The sequence below is a fragment of the Pectinophora gossypiella genome, chromosome 25, assembly GCF_024362695.1.
Source record: "Pectinophora gossypiella chromosome 25, ilPecGoss1.1, whole genome shotgun sequence".
Taxonomy (NCBI): Eukaryota; Metazoa; Arthropoda; class Insecta; order Lepidoptera; family Gelechiidae; genus Pectinophora; species Pectinophora gossypiella.
In genome coordinates this window covers 8,866,524-8,883,301 of record NC_065428.1, presented here as the reverse complement: position 1 = coordinate 8,883,301, position 16,778 = coordinate 8,866,524, and the positions used below count along the sequence as shown (strand labels likewise).

The 16,778-nt window shown below is 41.4% G+C and overlaps 2 protein-coding genes across 3 annotated transcripts in view; one reads left to right on the top strand and one right to left on the bottom strand.

Annotated features, from left to right (window-relative positions):
* Nucleotides 1-1,654: 1,654 nt before the first annotated feature.
* LOC126378182 (homeobox protein SIX2-like) overlaps nucleotides 1,655-16,778 on the bottom strand; it is a 43,696-nt gene continuing 28,572 nt past the window's right edge. The window contains exon 7 of the mRNA XM_050026384.1: nucleotides 1,655-5,046. Coding sequence (XP_049882341.1) covers nucleotides 4,890-5,046 — 157 coding nt within the window. The 3' untranslated portion in view covers nucleotides 1,655-4,889. The remainder of the gene's footprint in view (nucleotides 5,047-16,778) is intronic.
* LOC126378075 (uncharacterized) lies at nucleotides 10,009-15,742 on the top strand. Of its 2 annotated transcripts, none has more exons than XM_050026213.1 (2): nucleotides 10,009-11,473; nucleotides 15,334-15,742. In XM_050026213.1, the coding sequence occupies exons 1-2, from the start codon at nucleotides 10,245-10,247 to the stop codon at nucleotides 15,554-15,556; spliced, it is 1,452 nt and encodes a 483-aa protein (XP_049882170.1). In that variant the 5' UTR covers nucleotides 10,009-10,244; the 3' UTR covers nucleotides 15,557-15,742. The 2 variants fall into 2 exon arrangements, with proteins under 2 accessions (XP_049882170.1, XP_049882169.1); XM_050026212.1 differs by having other exon boundaries at nucleotides 14,728-15,742.

Sequence of the window (16,778 nt, the reverse complement as noted above, 5' to 3'; positions counted from 1 at the left end):
TGTTGAGTTCTTAATACTAAATTCCCCTTGATGCTTGTCAAAACTCGTGATCGAGGCTCACAAACACATAAGAACATATCCTCACGCCCATACTTACCATTGGGGTAGACAGAAAAATAATGTATACTTCTTAAAAATCAATTTCGGATAGATCGGCCAGAAGCAAATGGAAGTCATGGGGTTAAAATGGCCACATCGAAGCAATTCATCTAAGAATGCAATATTGCTATTTGACAGGTTGTTTGCATTGCGCACTTGCTTTTATATGCGCAAATGTCAAATTGCAATATTGTTTTCATAGATGAATTGTTTCGATTTGGCCATTTTAACTCCCCCGTACTAACTTGTATCGCGAATTGTTTCAGTATTTTAATCTTCTATCGTGTGGGTAGTGAGGTGGATTACCAACCTCATCAACCCTGGTGTCAGGATTACTGTTGAGCCGCCAAAGGCCCCTGACATGACTCATGTAACTGTGTACTTACATCAGTAAGTAGTAACCGAGACCAACGGCTTAACGTGCCTTCCGAATCAGGGATCGTCTTACTTTCGGACAATCAGGTGATAAGCGTGTAATGCCCTAACCAAACTAGGGATGACAAAGTGATTTTTGTGATATGTCCCCACTGAGATTCGAAGCCAGGACCTCCGGATCGTGAGCCTCTGGGCCACGGAGGCCGTTATTAATTATTCGCTATGATGTCTGGGTATATCTAATATCTATATCAGCCTAAATTGATATCCAATTTTGGACGTAGGCCTCTGCCATGTTTTTCCACTTCCGACGCTCTTGGGCTATCGACATCCAGTCATATCCTACGTGCCGCACGATGTCGTCCTTCCATCTCATTGGTGGTCTCTCGGTCTTGTGAATGCTCGTGGGCGCCACTCCAACAATCTCCGGGTCCATTTTTCTTTGCTCATTCGAGCAATGTGTCCCGCCCATCTCCGCTTGCGTTCGGCGATTACTTTTACCACATCCCTAGCCCTGGTTTCAGATTTTTTTATTTTATTTATTAGGTTTACCAACAGTTACAACATTATTACTACGCTTATTCAACAAACATAGGTGTTATTCTAAATGCGTAACCAATTAAAGGTAAACACAGCTAACAATTTGTATAAACTTATCAAGCTAAATGTGTTTGCATGTATATGCGTGTTTACGTATGCTACAATAAGTATATATATGTATATAGTATAAGAACATAGATACATACGATATAATATACTTACATAAATATCAGCCGCCTTAAAATCTGTGTTGATCCTGCATTAAATGATTGGAATACTTGCGACTTTAGCCCAAATTTACTGATAGAAAATAGGTCGATATCTGTGAACTGATTGTTGTAGGTTAAAATCATTCGACTAATAACGGAATTTTTGTCATAATTAGGGGAATGTAAAGGGGTAACAAAAATCTTTGTATGACGGGTACGCCGTCGATCGAACGAGGTCGAACCCAAGTATTTCTCTTCCGGTCACGTAAGGAAATACCGAGCACAGCTCTTTACATTGCTCTTTGAGCATCACGGAGATTCTCTGCGGATTTCTCGGTTAGGGTCATGGTCTCGGCTCCGTATGCGAATACTGGCAGAACACATTGCTCAATGACTCATGATGACTGGGTATTGGAAATAAAACGACAATATTAATTTAACAACACACTTCTGTTTAAAAATGCTACGAATTAAACATGCGAGTATCTTAGTTAACACTATTTTTACATAAAGAGACACGCTTGTAATAAATTAATTGTATTTAAAACTAGAATTAATAAATAAGTGACAAAATGGCTGTCTTTATGTACCTAGTTTCGCATTTTAATGCAGCTGCAAACTTTCGCCATATGAAAACCACGAAAGCGCCTATCTGAAAAATCGCAACAAAACCTCGCAACTGACAAGTTAGTTTCAAAGATACAGGCACAGCCTAGTTTGGGGACCCCTGTTGAACTGCCGCTTTTTTACTTAAGTAAATTGTAAAATTGCGCATAAAGGTGAATATCAAAATTTCAAGATTGGTGGCGAAATTTCATAGTATTTTTTTGTGAATAATTGGGTTCCGACATGAAAAAGATCCAAAAGGATCCTCGGTTCCTACATGAAAAAGGATCGTTTTTCATGTCGGAACCAATTTTCACGAAAAATGACAGTTCGCCACCAAACTTGGCACATTTTGATACACATACATACATATGTGTGTATTTTGATAATCATCCATAATATTCTATAAATTTTAACAAAAATATCATTGTAATGTGTTTTTGCAATAAAGTTATTATTATTAATCCAGGTAAAAAATGTGGTCCCATTTTTTGCCAAGATCGAGTAAAAAAATTTGAATAGAAATGCAACGAGGGACTTTCCAATCGAGGTTCCCCAAACGATAGATGGCGCTGTTCAGATTTAACGTGATAATTACCTATTTTTTCAATGCCCGGGTTGCATTATTGTTCAAAAATATAATGTAATGGCAGAAGCATATAATATATAAAATTGCTTGATATTTGGAGTATTATATGTTTCTTTTCAAAACGGTCATTTGTACTGTTTGACAAGAAGCTTTTCAATAATTATTATAAAGAAAATGTATTTGATTTGTCGATATCTAAGTATTACTTTCTTATAAATATATTGATTACTAAGTATACTCAGTTAAAAAGTGTGGGTTTGATATTATTTTAAAATCTTTTTATACAAGTCAAAAAATGCAAAGTGGAGAAAAAAAATTCCTTACAAAACAATCAAAAATGCATTTTTTTCCAAACGAAAATGACAAATGGCAGTTATTCTGGTTAAAATTTAAATCGTTTAATATATTTTTAAATTAAAATACAATATTTAAATACGATTTACAACACATTATTTATAATTAAATACAAGTATCAAATTATCCTAAGTGTAGTATAAGGAAGCCAGTATTTAGATCACATGGTCAAAATATTCTATCTTTATAATTAAATATTACGATATTTTTTACAATTTTAAGCTCCTTTTCTAAATTATTTAATATCTATATAGGATTATTTTCATATAAGTAATTACGTAATATTATAATGCTGCTGTTTTACGAAGACAATTTAAAATAAGGAGTAAAGGTCCGTGCCCACTACACCGTATCATAGTAGAACCGTATCCGTCCTGGCACAGGCAAAACAATGGTGTACATAATTCTTTGTATGAATTATGTACACCATTAACACGTGTTAATGGAACACGATGTTCGTGCGTCACCCAACAGGGTCCACATAATATCAGCGTCGTGGTACACGCCGCGACTTGTGCTGAGTGAGGCCCTTTTATCTCAAGACGTCCACCACCACCTTATGATCATTTCGACAAACATCTGTCTTGCTTTTTTGTAATTGTTTTAGTGGAAATTTGATATGATGATGTTGTCTTTTTTTTTGTGTGTGGCGCCCTTTTATAATAAACTATTTCTATTCTATTCTAATTAGTATGGTGCAACGCCAACTATACCATTCCGTCATCGACAGAATTCCCGATACAGACGGGAATCTTCTTCTATCGTGTGGGTTGTAAGGAGAATTAACCTCATCAACCCTGGTGTCAGGGTTATTATTGAGCCGCCAAAGATCATGGCTCATGTAACGACTACTTACTTACATCAGTAAGTAGTAACCGGGATCAACGGCTTAACGTGCCTTCCGAAGCACGGATCTTACTTTTTGGACAATCAGGTGATCAGCCTGTAATGTCCTAATTAAAGTAAGGATCACAAAGTGATTTATGTGATATGTCAGGGATTCGAACCCGGGACCTCCGGATCGTGAGCCCAACGCTCAACCACTGGACCACGGAGGCCGTTATACGGGGATAGAACGGTGTAGCTCCTTTGCAGTGGGCATAGTAGCCTCGCGCACGCGCCGGTCCGTGCCTGACACGGTTCTAGCACCGTCCTAGTATGATACGGTGTAGTGAGCACCGACCTTTATAGTAACTTTAGGTATGAACTTAAAATATGACTTTCATAATCGTTCTTAAATCCTATACCATTTCAAACAGCGTAGTGTTACAATGGCCCCAATTCCTGCAGACACCTCCTAATTTTACTTTAAGTTATACCTGTCATTTTCTTATCCGCCGAAAAGGAAAGGGATGGATGATTGACAGCTCTTAATTTAAGGAAGAATGAGTAAATTAATGAATAACCCGGACGAATCAAAAAGGTATCTCGCTGGTATGCAAACCGTTTGACGTGTGCTGTCAACTTAATTCTGTCGGGTTATTGGACAGTGTAAATTTTTTAGACGGTTGTTTTAGATTTGTGCTTAAAATTGACGTGTGTTCCATAAATTTTATGCTTGTCGATTACCCGTCCCTTTACTTTTCGGCGGATAAGAAAATGACAGATATAACTTAAAATAAAATCAGATGGTATTTACAGGAATTAGCACCAATATCTTCTAGGCTGATTTTGACAGATAAAAAGTGCGCTGGGGGGAGTGCGGTGAGGGGCCTTTTTAGACCCCCAGTTTTTTACATTAATAGCAAAAAGAAGACCAAGTTCATGATTGACCACAGCATCTATCGTAGATGATTGTTGCAGCACTTGTGAGTCTACGGGTTCCCGCAGCGCCGCCGATGGCTATAGAGCCCTATAGCAGCTCGGCATTTCTTGCCACATCGTTCGTACACAAAACGCGACTCCTCAGGAGGTGGTAAAGCATGACGAAGACTTTTTTGCTTCAGGTTTTCCAGCCAGTCATCGTCATGTCTTGAAGTCCCGACGTTAATATCATGGCGCCATTCAGGTCTCATTTCGGCGCGCTTCTCCCACCCATCCGTCTGAATACCAAAGCTGTTCATGTCATTACCTGAATCTGAACCATTGACACGACATATTCTTTATACTTAGTACGGTCACGAGTGGTGGTACTGTAGATGGGCGAGGGGGTGTTCGTAGAGGGGGTAGAGCGGCTGGGGGGGTAGCGCGTGAGGGGGGTGCTGCAGTTGCGCGGGCGCCGCGTCGCTGTCGTCGTCTGTTGAAGAGTCCAGTTGCTTGTCTCCTGTGCCGCCGCTGGAATGAAAGAAAAAAAATATTAATTATAAAAAGTAATGAAGTTAACAGCCTCCGTGGTCTAGTGGTTAGAGCGTTAGGCTCACCATCTGGAGGTCCGGGTTCGATTCGCGATGGGGACATTGTCAAAATCACTTTGTAAGACTGTCCTTTGTTTGGTAAGGACTTTTTAGGCTTGAATCACCTGATTGCCCGAAAAAATAAGATGATTCCGTGCTTCGGAGGGCACGTTAAGCCGTTGGTCTCGGGTATTAGCCGTAAAAACACCTCCACCAACCCGCATTGGAGCAGCGGAGTATGCTCCATACCCCCTCCGGTTGATTGAGGGGAGGCCTGTGTCCAGTATATAGGTTGTTTATGAATGTATTTATGTAAGTCATTGGTGCAAGTCCAGTACCGGGATTCGAACTAGTGCTCCCCGTTTGAGAAACAAGCCGGTGAACCACAGAACCACAGTGACTTTGACAGTAACGTGCTTCGGAAGGCACGTTAAGCTGTTGATCCCGGTTATTACTAACTGATGTAAGTATGTAGTCGTTACATGAGTAATAACCTCAGTAATAACCCTGACACCCAGGGTTGATGAGGTTGGTAATCCATCTCAGAACCCGTACGATAAAAAGAAGACACAAAAGTGGGAGCGTACCTATTGGAATGGGAGCGTAGTGGAAAAACAAATTTTCAAATGTGGGAGCGTGCTGGACGGGGGCGTATTGGAATGGGTGCCTAATGGAAACACCCGACTTTTTTGCCTAACCCAAAACCTAAGAAAATTCCTAACAATCGGTCCCATCCTTTGTCAGAATTTAAACAAAATTGGTAGGCACTGTTGCCCAATGAGCCTTGAAGACACTGATGGTAACACAACAGTAACTTGATACCCACGATCACGCATCATAGCACGATGTTTTTGTCTACGTGTATAGCGATTAAAATAGAATAGAGCACCTTTTTATTCAAGTCACCATAATTCTCATCGGGTAAGGACATAATTATTCCAAAATACAATGCAATGGCAGAAGCATACTTACATAAAAATTGTTGCACTAGTGGAATAAAACTATGAGATACTAGCTTTTGCCCGCGACTTCGTCCGCGTGGCGTGTTATAAAAGAGAGACCTTTGTGTGTGGGGAGTGCATGTCAAATTTCAAGCATCTAACTTATTTAACTTATATTAAGTTTTAACTTATATTAACTTTTTTCCCGCTAACTCCCGTTCCCGTGGGAATTTTGCAATATCCTGTTGCAACTAAGCTTTAAGTTTACTAAGGTACCTGCATGCCAAATTTCAAGCGTCTAACTTAAGCGGTTTAGATTTTTCATACAAAAGGATTTTCCCGCTAATTCCCGTTCCTATGGGAATTCCGGGAATTCCTTTCTTAGTGCACCTCTACGGTACCTACGCTATGTTCCTTCCAAATTTCAAGTGCCTACGTTTAGCCGTTTAGGTTGATATGTCAGTCAGTCAGTTTCTCCTTTTATATAATAATATAAATTAGATTAGATTATGAGTTTGAACTATGTACACACTAATAATCAGGATGCTGATATTTTTACAAAGGCTTTACCTAAAGATAAACTCTTTCTAAGAAATAATATTGGAATGTCTGTTTGTAATTTGAAAGACTCATAAGTGTAAAGTCATCATCATCATCATCATGTCATCCAAACCGTATTCGGCGACGCCGACTCCTAAATATCTATACCGGGTCGTTGTTGTGGTGGGCTCTGATGTGGCTGGCGAAACCGAACTTCGACTTGAAGGTCCGGTCACACGGCACACAATAAAGCTTGCCTGATGAATTGAGTGTGTAGTTATAGGAGGGTTTCGGTCGAGTCTTCCGTATCTGGCGCTTTGCGTCGAGATCTTGTAAACGCTTCTTTTCAAATAAATTCACGCTATTATGAACGTGTGAACGTGTGAAGTGTAAAGTACCCAGGTACCTAAAATGAATATGGTCCCAACCATTAGAAAATGTAAACTTTATAAGTATTTCTGCGGGCCTAGCACCGAAAGCACGCGCCTCTTTCTCGCCTCGACATACGTCACCCGTCACTCTCTCACAGTACTGCACAGAAAGAGACAGACGATCTCTGTCGCGGCGAGAAAGAGTCGCATGCTTTTTCTTGTTGTAGTCACTTGTCAGGTTAAGGATGCAATATCAGAAGAAGGAAAATATGATTGGACTGCTGTGGAAAGGTTGGAAGGCGCGAAACTCGTACGTAGCTGCTGAGAAAAATGGTGCTACAAATATGAGTTGGCTAAAAGTCGTTAACATAATGCATTTTTTTTATTTGTGTTTATGAAATGTTCATAATGTTCGTAATGATATCGTCACTGGAAAGGTAAAATTACGTAAACGCCAAAATATCGTAAAATAGAAGTCAATGTTATAATTAGGTATTGGTAGACATTGAAAATGAAAAAATAGCGTACTATTCCGTTGATGTCGTTTAAATTAGATAAATGGATAAAAAATTATGATAAAAAGACGAAAAAAGACTTTCAATAGATTTTTCTCAAAATGGCCTTTTGGCGCTTACGTAATTTTGCCTTTCCAGTGACGATATGTCACCAAAAAAAATGGCCGGTTATAATTAATGATTTTATCCGTAAATATCACTTTGTCAAAATATAGTTTATAAGTGGTAGATTCAAGAACAGGTTCCAGGCTTTATTGGGTGTATGTGGGTTTATTGTCAAATTATTATTATTTCTTTTTACTTTTGATGGGTTTGCTCTTGGCCCCAGACTTGCCCGAAGGCATTGACGAGGCCTAGGATGAGGCGAGCTCGCCCAGAAGGTGCCTGTTCACTCTGGCCTTGAAAGCACCCTGGTTATATACGGCCTGGTTAGCTACAGCTAGGCCGTGACATTTGCTGAGCTAAAGTCGTTTCGGCATTAATATAACGTCCCGGGATAGATATTTAGGAGTCGCCGGTTTGGACGACATGATGATGATGATGAATAATTATTAAGTAATTTAATTACCTTGATGATGATGATGTTATATGAATTAATCTTAAATATGCCGAATAAATATCTTTTATTTCTTGCATTCGGAAATACAAAAGACGGCAGAGAATTTAACTCCCTTTATATATTTTATTGCAAGCTTTTGGTGGATAATATTAGCTACCTGATCATGTCTATCCACTCGCGTCAGACAGAGTAATGCGAGATGGAAGGCAAGAGGGAAATCACTGCCCTATTTTTCCCTAAAAAAGTAGCATGGAAAATGCTGCACCGACAAGAGCGTGGCTCTTAAATTGATGATGATCATGTCTATGCTTAAAATATGTTAGTGTTAGCGCCGTACGCTAGGCAACACTGCTTCCGCCCCTCCCCCCCCGACCAGCGGATGTTCGCGCCCCGCGCTACAACGTTCTCTCCACCGCGCCACGCCCGACCGCAACGACGCTCTCGAAATACTACGCGATTTTAACCTAACAACGACCTTGTAATTGATATATATTCAAGCATTAAACGATTTCTATCTAAGTGAATAAATATTTTATTGAAAATTCATACATAAAGTACATGAACCGCCAACCAGCGCGTTCATGTTGGCGACCGTAAACTGCACGAGACCTGCACGAGTCACGCCAAGAGGGCAATCTTCGGAAGGCTACATATTACAAGCCACGAGCGTCAAGCAGTTGGTCGCGGGCAAGTCAAGATATCCAGCAATTCGAGTTTCACAAGTAAGCGGTGGAGAGCAGAAGCCACGTGGACGCACACATAGCGGCGCCACGTGTTACAAGAAGAGGACGCCACGCGAGAGCCACGCATCTGCAAGAAATTGTCTGCAGCTGCGCCAGAGGCACAATTAGATTCCACTTCAAGAAGAAAACCACGTGTCTAGACGCCTTCCCAGTCGGTCTACATACGTCTAGCATCAACCAGTACAAGATACCAGGTCCCAGGTCATCGGCAGCGGAGCGCCGCGTCGGTGGCAGGTCATCACATCCAGCTCGGCTCAGCACGTCGCGGCCTACACGGGCGTCGAGACAAGGAACAGCGAGCGAGCGAGCGAAGGCGAAGAACGTCGGGAGGAGGCGCCGTGGTACATAGTGGAATGCCAAGGAACGTGAGCCCATCCTTTTATTTCCTATCTTTCTATCCTAGTTTCCGTCTTTACTTGTGCGAACAGAATAGGCATTTCTAGTGTCCCTATCGTTCAAACTAATATCTCTAGTTTTCTATTTCTTTTCCTTCTATTAACAAGTCAAGTCTAGTATTCCCTATCAAAAGTTGTGCGTAATCATTTTATAATTGCAAGTCTAGTTTCGATTTCGCACGCTCATTGATTAGGGCCAATTATTATTGAATACCTACTGTCTAGTATGCAGCTCAGGTTCAATTGCCACTGTCTAGTCATGCAGGGCAATCCAGTGTTTTAGACCAAGTTTCGTTTATTACTGTCAAGCTATACAGTATAGACAAGATCAAGTATAGCCTACTGTCTAGTTATGCAGTAGGCACAAGCTAGTATTCCTAGTTCTAGTTAGGTTCTCTTATTATTGTCTAGTATGCAATACAAGTGACCAAATATTTCTAATTTTCAAGTCTAGTTTCTCTTGTTATTGTCGAGTATGCAATACAAGTGCTTATATGCCTATCTAGGTAATTACTAATTAATCACAAGTCTAGTTCTAGTGCATCCTTATTACAAGTCTAGTTAAGTACGTGATCCTAGGCAAGTCTAGTGAAATTAGGTGCGTACATACGCTTATCTGATAAGGATTGTCATACAAGTTCAAGTTTTACGTAAGTTTTTACGAGTTTAAACTACGTAGGGATTCCAAATAATCCAAATAACTATTTTCAAGATTCATACAAGTGTCATAAAACAATCGAGGTTTTAGTTTATAATTGAATAATTCAATTGACTTCCATTTTCAAGTCTAGCGAGCGAGTGAACGAACGAACAATCGAATGATATAGTAAGAGTGAGTGAAAGGAAGCTATAGCTAACTCCACGAGTGTGAGGAGTCTAGATATACCGGCGTCCACGCCGGCGGCCATTTTGTCATTACCTTATTTTTTCTTCTAATTCTAGTAAACGATAGTTCGTTTCGTATTTTCGAGTGAAATATTATTGAAATTACAGTGATTTTCTACAGAGTTTTGTGCATAACGTGTAGTGAAGTTAAAAGGTGATATTTGTAGCTAGTTATTACAATTTTATAATCATGAGTGTCGAAGTAAACAAAGAGTTAAACGAGTTAACAGTGAAGCGTCGCTCTGTAAAGGGCAGAATTACGAAGTTTAGCAAGTATTTAAATTCTTTACCGGCTGGAGACCTATCAGTTCAGGATCGCAGCCAGTTATGCACGAAGCTCGAGAAGTTTACTGTGATGTTTGATAGTTTTGACGACTTACAATCACGTATTGAAGTCTATAACGAGGATAATTTGGATGACGAGTTGCAAGAACGTGAGGAAATAGAGGACAGTTTTCATAGCAACATAGCATTCGCTAAGGTCAAGTTAGGCACAATTTCCCTTGCCGAAACGAGTGGACAGGCAGAGCGTGAGAGTGCAACATACACTCCCAATGATTCACAATGCGCTCATAGCTGCGGAGGTCAGCAAGACCTTGGTTTCCGTCTTCCAGTCATTCAAATCTCAAACTTTGATGGTACGTATTTCAAATGGCTTGAATTTCGTGACACATTCGAGTCGTTAATTCATAACAATACGCGGATTAAGCCGATCAACAAGTTTCATTATTTATGCTCGTATCTGCAAGGGGAAGCTGCGCGTGTCATTTCAAATCTAGAAGTTTCTGATAAGAATTATAGTGAAGCATGGGACTTACTTTGCGAGCGATATAACAACAAACGCCAATTGACAACTAATCACTTAAATTCCTTGTTTAAAATTGATCCTATCTCACGCGAATCTGACAAGTCACTCAGGTTTCTAGTGGACCACGTAACTAAAAATTTACGTGCTTTAAATAACCTTGGGCAGCCCACAGATCAGTGGGACACATTAATCATCCATATTATGTCCTCTAAACTAGATAATATTACAAGTTTGAAATGGGAGGAGCATAGGTCAAGTTCTAGTAAGGAAATGCCGTCTCTTGATGATTTCTTCAAGTTCCTCAAGGGTCGAGCAGACGTTCTAGAGTCAGTACAAAGATCTAAACAAGATAAACAAGTCTCGAGTGGCAACAATAATACACATAACAAGTATCAAAGGGCTAACAAATCTGTGAATGTCATTTCAGCTAATCCAGTAAATTTCGAACAAGTCAATCGAGGTCTGCATTGTTTCGTCTGCAAGGGCAAGCATAGAATATACGACTGTCCAGCGTTCCTGTCCATGAGCATCGAGGAGCGGATACAAAAGGCTAGTTCACTGAAGCTCTGTCTGAACTGTCTGCGGAGCGGCCATATTGCAGGCGCTTGCAGGTTAAGTAGCTGTCGTATTTGCAATGCACGTCACAACACAATGCTTCATAAGCCACACACACAGACCATCACAGCCACTCCTAGTATTGACAATGTCATCCCTACAAGTACCACAAGTACAAGTACTCCCAATTCAGTCACAAGTGATGCAAGTACAAGTTCTATTTCTATGTCTGTCACTTCCACTAGCCAGGTTGTTCTTTCTACAGCACTAGTGGACATTGTCAATCCAGATAATAATCAAGTGGAAACAGTAAAGGTACTGTTAGACTGCGGAAGCATGTCTTCATTTATTACAAGTGATTTGAAGCAACGGCTTCAACTAGATACACAAGTGCTAGATGCCACTACTATAGTAGGTATTGGTAATTCTTCTCTTAATTTTGCTCCGGAGAGGGGCACTGTTACTGTCAAGTCTAGATGCAATCCATTTAGTGTCACATTGTCATGTCTCGTATTGCCTGAGATCACAGCCACATTACCTAGGCGCCCTATAAACATGAAACAATTTAGCTTCCCTAGTAACATCAGCTTAGCTGATCCCAGTTTCAATGTCCCAAGCAAGGTGGACATGCTTATAGGCGCGGATCTATTTTGGGATCTTATAGGCCCACGACAGCAGTCGTTGGGTGCTAATTTACCCACTCTGCGAGAGTCCAAGTTAGGCTGGTTCTTAGCAGGTCATATACGTGACAAACAAACAAGTAATTTACAAGTGGACAATTCTAACACAAGTATTCAATGTAATTTTTCAGCACTGGAGAGTCTGCACACCAAACTGAGCAGGTTCTGGGAGCTAGAGGAGCTTCCGACGTCGCAGAAGGCTTCGGAGGCGGGAGTCGATGCAGGGAACCCATGCGAGACACATTTCATGACACACACCACCCGTTTAGAAGATGGTAGGTTCTCTGTCCGATTACCACTAGTAACCACTCCCGACTGTCTCGGAGACTCTTACAGTGTCGCTAAGAAGCGATTTCTCAATCTAGAAAAGCGTTTTGAACGCCATGCCCAGTTAAAGTCTATGTATTCCGACTTTATGAAGGAATATGAAGACTTAGGACACATGTCCGAATCCAGTCTATTCAAGCCACCAGTTTCTTATTTTATTCCTCATCACGCGGTGATGCGAGAGAAATCCGAGTCCACCAAGCTGCGAGTTGTCTATGACGCCTCATGTCGTACGTCGTCAGGCTTTTCCATCAATGACCTTCAAATGATCGGTCCTAATATTCAAGATTCCCTTTTTAATATTCTAGTTCGATTCAGGGAATACAATTACGTCATGACGGGCGACATTGAAAAAATGTATAGACAGGTACAAGTAGATGATTGTGATCGCGACTTACAGTTGATACTGTGGAGAAGCGACCCTTCTAGTCCATTGAAAACATATAGGTTAAATACAGTAACCTATGGCTTCGCTAGTGCAAGTTACTTAAGTACAAGGTGCATATGGCAGTTGGGCGAAGAGAGTTATGATCCATTAATTAAAACTATTTTACAAAATGATTTCTATGTTGATGATTTGATTACAGGGGCTCAAACTGAACAAGAACTGCTCTACATACAAGATTCTGTGGTCCGAGCCCTGTCATCGGGTTGTTTTAACTTACGCAAGTTCAGATCGAATTCTAGGGGTGTGTTGCAAAATACGCTAGCTAGTTCTCATGACAATTTAACTCTCAGCCAGACATATGACACCTTGGGACTTAACTGGAACCCTGATACAGACACTCTACAATTTCCAATGTCTGTACAAGGTCGAGAATCCAATGTTACAACAAAACGCTCTATATTGTCTCAAACATTTCAAATTTTTGATCCTCTAGGTCTACTTAGTCTATGTACTATAAAACCAAAGATCTTAATGCAAAGACTTTGGGCTAGCAAGATTGAATGGGATTCAGTTGTTCCTTCCGACATACAAAGGTCATGGAAACGATTCATTGATAACCTATCATTTATTTCACACATTACTATTCCAAGAAATGTAATTAGAGACTTACCTGTTTCAGTCGAGCTTCACGCCTTCAGTGACGCTTCCCAGGCTGCCTACGGTGCTTGCATCTACGTCAAGTCTATCGATCAAGCAGGAAACACGAGCATTCTTCTCTACTGTGCTAAGGCACGCGTAGCACCGTCTAAGGCGGCTCTCACCATCCCGCGCCTGGAGCTGTGCGGCGCGCTACTCGCGGCCCGCCTGCTGTGCGCTGTAAAGAGCGCCCTCCGCCGGCAGATAAGCAAGTCTTACCTGTGGACGGACTCCAGCGTCGTGCTAGGGTGGATCGCCACCGAACCCTCGAGACTTAAAGTCTGGGTTTCCAATAGGGTTAGGCAGGTTCAAGAAATGACAAGTACTTCATCGTGGCGGTACGTCCCTACCGCTCACAACCCAGCCGATCTAGCATCCCGCGGCGTAGACCCACATCAAGTTCAAGACTCCACCTTATGGTGGCAAGGTCCATCATTTTTGTCTAGGCCTGAATCCGAGTGGCCTACTCTCTATTCTCACAAGTGTGACAACCTTCCAGAGTTAAAGGTACACACTACTCTAGTTACGGACTCTATCAAGGCTAGTATCGATATATCTAGGTATTCAAAATTGCAATTCTTACAACGAGTCATTGCTTACATTTATCGATTCATACATAATTGCAAGAACCCCCATGATAAGCACACTGGCTCGCTAACTGTCGATGAGTTAGAGGGTGCATTCACATGTCTAGTTAGAATGTCACAACAAGACTCTTTCCCTCACGAATTACAGACTTTACAAAGACAAGACAATCTCAAGCTCAAGTCTAGTATCGTATCATTAAACCCATTTCTAGATTCCCAGGGCTTGCTCAGAGTTGGTGGAAGACTGTGCAATTCACAGTACGAGTACGAGAAGAAGCACCCAGTTTTATTGCACGCGAAACACCACCTCACTAAGCTCTTATTTACACAAGAACACCACAGGCTGCTGCACGCGGGACCACAATTGTTGCTCGCGTCCATACGAGAACGCATCTGGCCGCTAGGTGGTAGAGAGTTGGCTCGTCGTACAGCGAGAAGCTGTATCAAGTGTCGGCGTATCAGCGCTCAACCTCTACACAACATTATGGGTAACTTACCGGCGCAGCGAATCACACCTGACTACCCTTTAGTACAGTCGCCGTTGATTTCGCGGGTCCTTTTATGATTACAGACAGGAAGGGTCGAGGCTGTAAGATAACAAAGGCATATCTATGCCTATTTATATGTTTCAGGTCCAAGTGTGTCCATCTCGAGGCGGTGAGTGAATTGTCGAGAGACGCATTCATGTTAACACTGCGTAGGTTTATCGCTCGCAGGGGTAAGCCGAATGACATTTTTTGTGATAATGGGAGGAATTTTGTTGCTACTGCTAGGGAGCTAGGTACGTTTTTATCTAACAATTCTGACCTCATTGCGCATGACGCCAGCACTCATAACATAAATTTTCACTTCTCCCCTGCTTACGCACCTAATTTTAATGGACTTGCAGAGGCCGGAATAAAATCTGCTAAATTCCATTTAAAACGCATACTAGGCAATTCTCATCTAACGTTTGAAGAGATGTCTACTCTTTTTGCACAAGTCGAGTCAATCCTTAATAGCAGACCCCTGTGTCCCTTGTCATCATCCCCTAACGACTATACCCCCCTTACTCCGGGACACTTTCTGATAGGCAGACCACTAATGTCACTGCTATCGCCTTCTCTAGAAGACGAAAATGCATCCCGCCTGAACCGCTACCAGCGCATCGAGCAAGCTAGAGAACATTTTTGGCGCCGGTGGCAATCCGAATATATCTCCGAGCTGCAACAAAGGCTTAAATGGCGTATTCGTTGCAGAGATCTGAGACCTGGTGACTTGGTGCTCATCAAAGAAGACAACACGTCACCACTCCAGTGGCGCTTGGGTCGTGTACAACAACTCTTCCCGGGCGCAGACGGCATTCCGCGCGTCGCTGACGTGGCTACCGCCAGGGGCATCGTGCGACGAGCTCTATCGAAGATCTGCTTGTTGAAAGCGGACGCTTCCAACGGGGGCGACGATGTTAGCGCCGTACGCTAGGCAACACTGCTTCCGCCCCTCCCCCCCCGACCAGCGGATGTTCGCGCCCCGCGCTACAACGTTCTCTCCACCGCGCCACGCCCGACCGCAACGACGCTCTCGAAATACTACGCGATTTTAACCTAACAACGACCTTGTAATTGATATATATTCAAGCATTAAACGATTTCTATCTAAGTGAATAAATATTTTATTGAAAATTCATACATAAAGTACATGAACCGCCAACCAGCGCGTTCAGTTAGTCTTCATCATCAGCCCATTAACGTCCCCACTATTATTATTATTGCACACTTTTTTTTTTTTTTTTATTATTAAACAACGTTACTATTATTATTGCACACTTCTACCTCCCCTACAGAGCACAGAGCGTGAAGCTGTATAAATAGAGCAGGTTGTCTGATCCAATCAGCCTTGGGCACGAACTGACGGGCGCTCGTCGACAGAACCCTACAACAGTAACCCGACACCGGCCGTCATGCCTCGAGACTCGGCGGTTTTTGTCTATTTTCCTCGCTTTTTGCGATGGAAATTTTTATTTAGAACATTCTATTAGGTACACATCAACATGCCTCACAATCAAAAAGGGGGTATGGATCTCCACCACTCTGCTCCACTGCGGTTTGGAAGTGTTCTTTACTTAATAATCGGAATCAACGGCTGCTGTGTGATAACTTTTTTTTTCATATTCGGGTTAACAACAGGGGGGTTAAAATGGCCACATCGAAGCAATTCATCTAAGAAAGCAATAAAAATAAACTTGCTTTACAAGTCAGTCGATTACATAAGATTACTAAATCTTTTAAGGGGCAATGTATACGTTTTTACAATAAGATTCCCATTGACATTCAGAATTTGCCTTTCAACTGTTTTAAGACAGTAGTTAAACAAAAACTTTACAAAAAAGGTTATTATAAAGTTAGTGATTATTTAGAAGATATGAATGCATGGGATTAACTGTCTGAGAACTGATATTAGGCAGCTAAATTACTCAATTGTATACCAATATTTTATGTTTATTTTTATTTTTTTAAAGAACGTTTAGGGCCCTGTGCCGAGGTTTTTCTTGCAGCTTCTTTTCCCCGGCTATACAGGTTGTGAGAAGCTGCAGTAGTTTTAGGCGGATGAGACGTTCGTTATGTAAAATTGACGATTCAAAGTGTAACTATGTTACCTACTGAATAAAGATATTTTTGAATTTGAATTGAATTTGAATATTGCT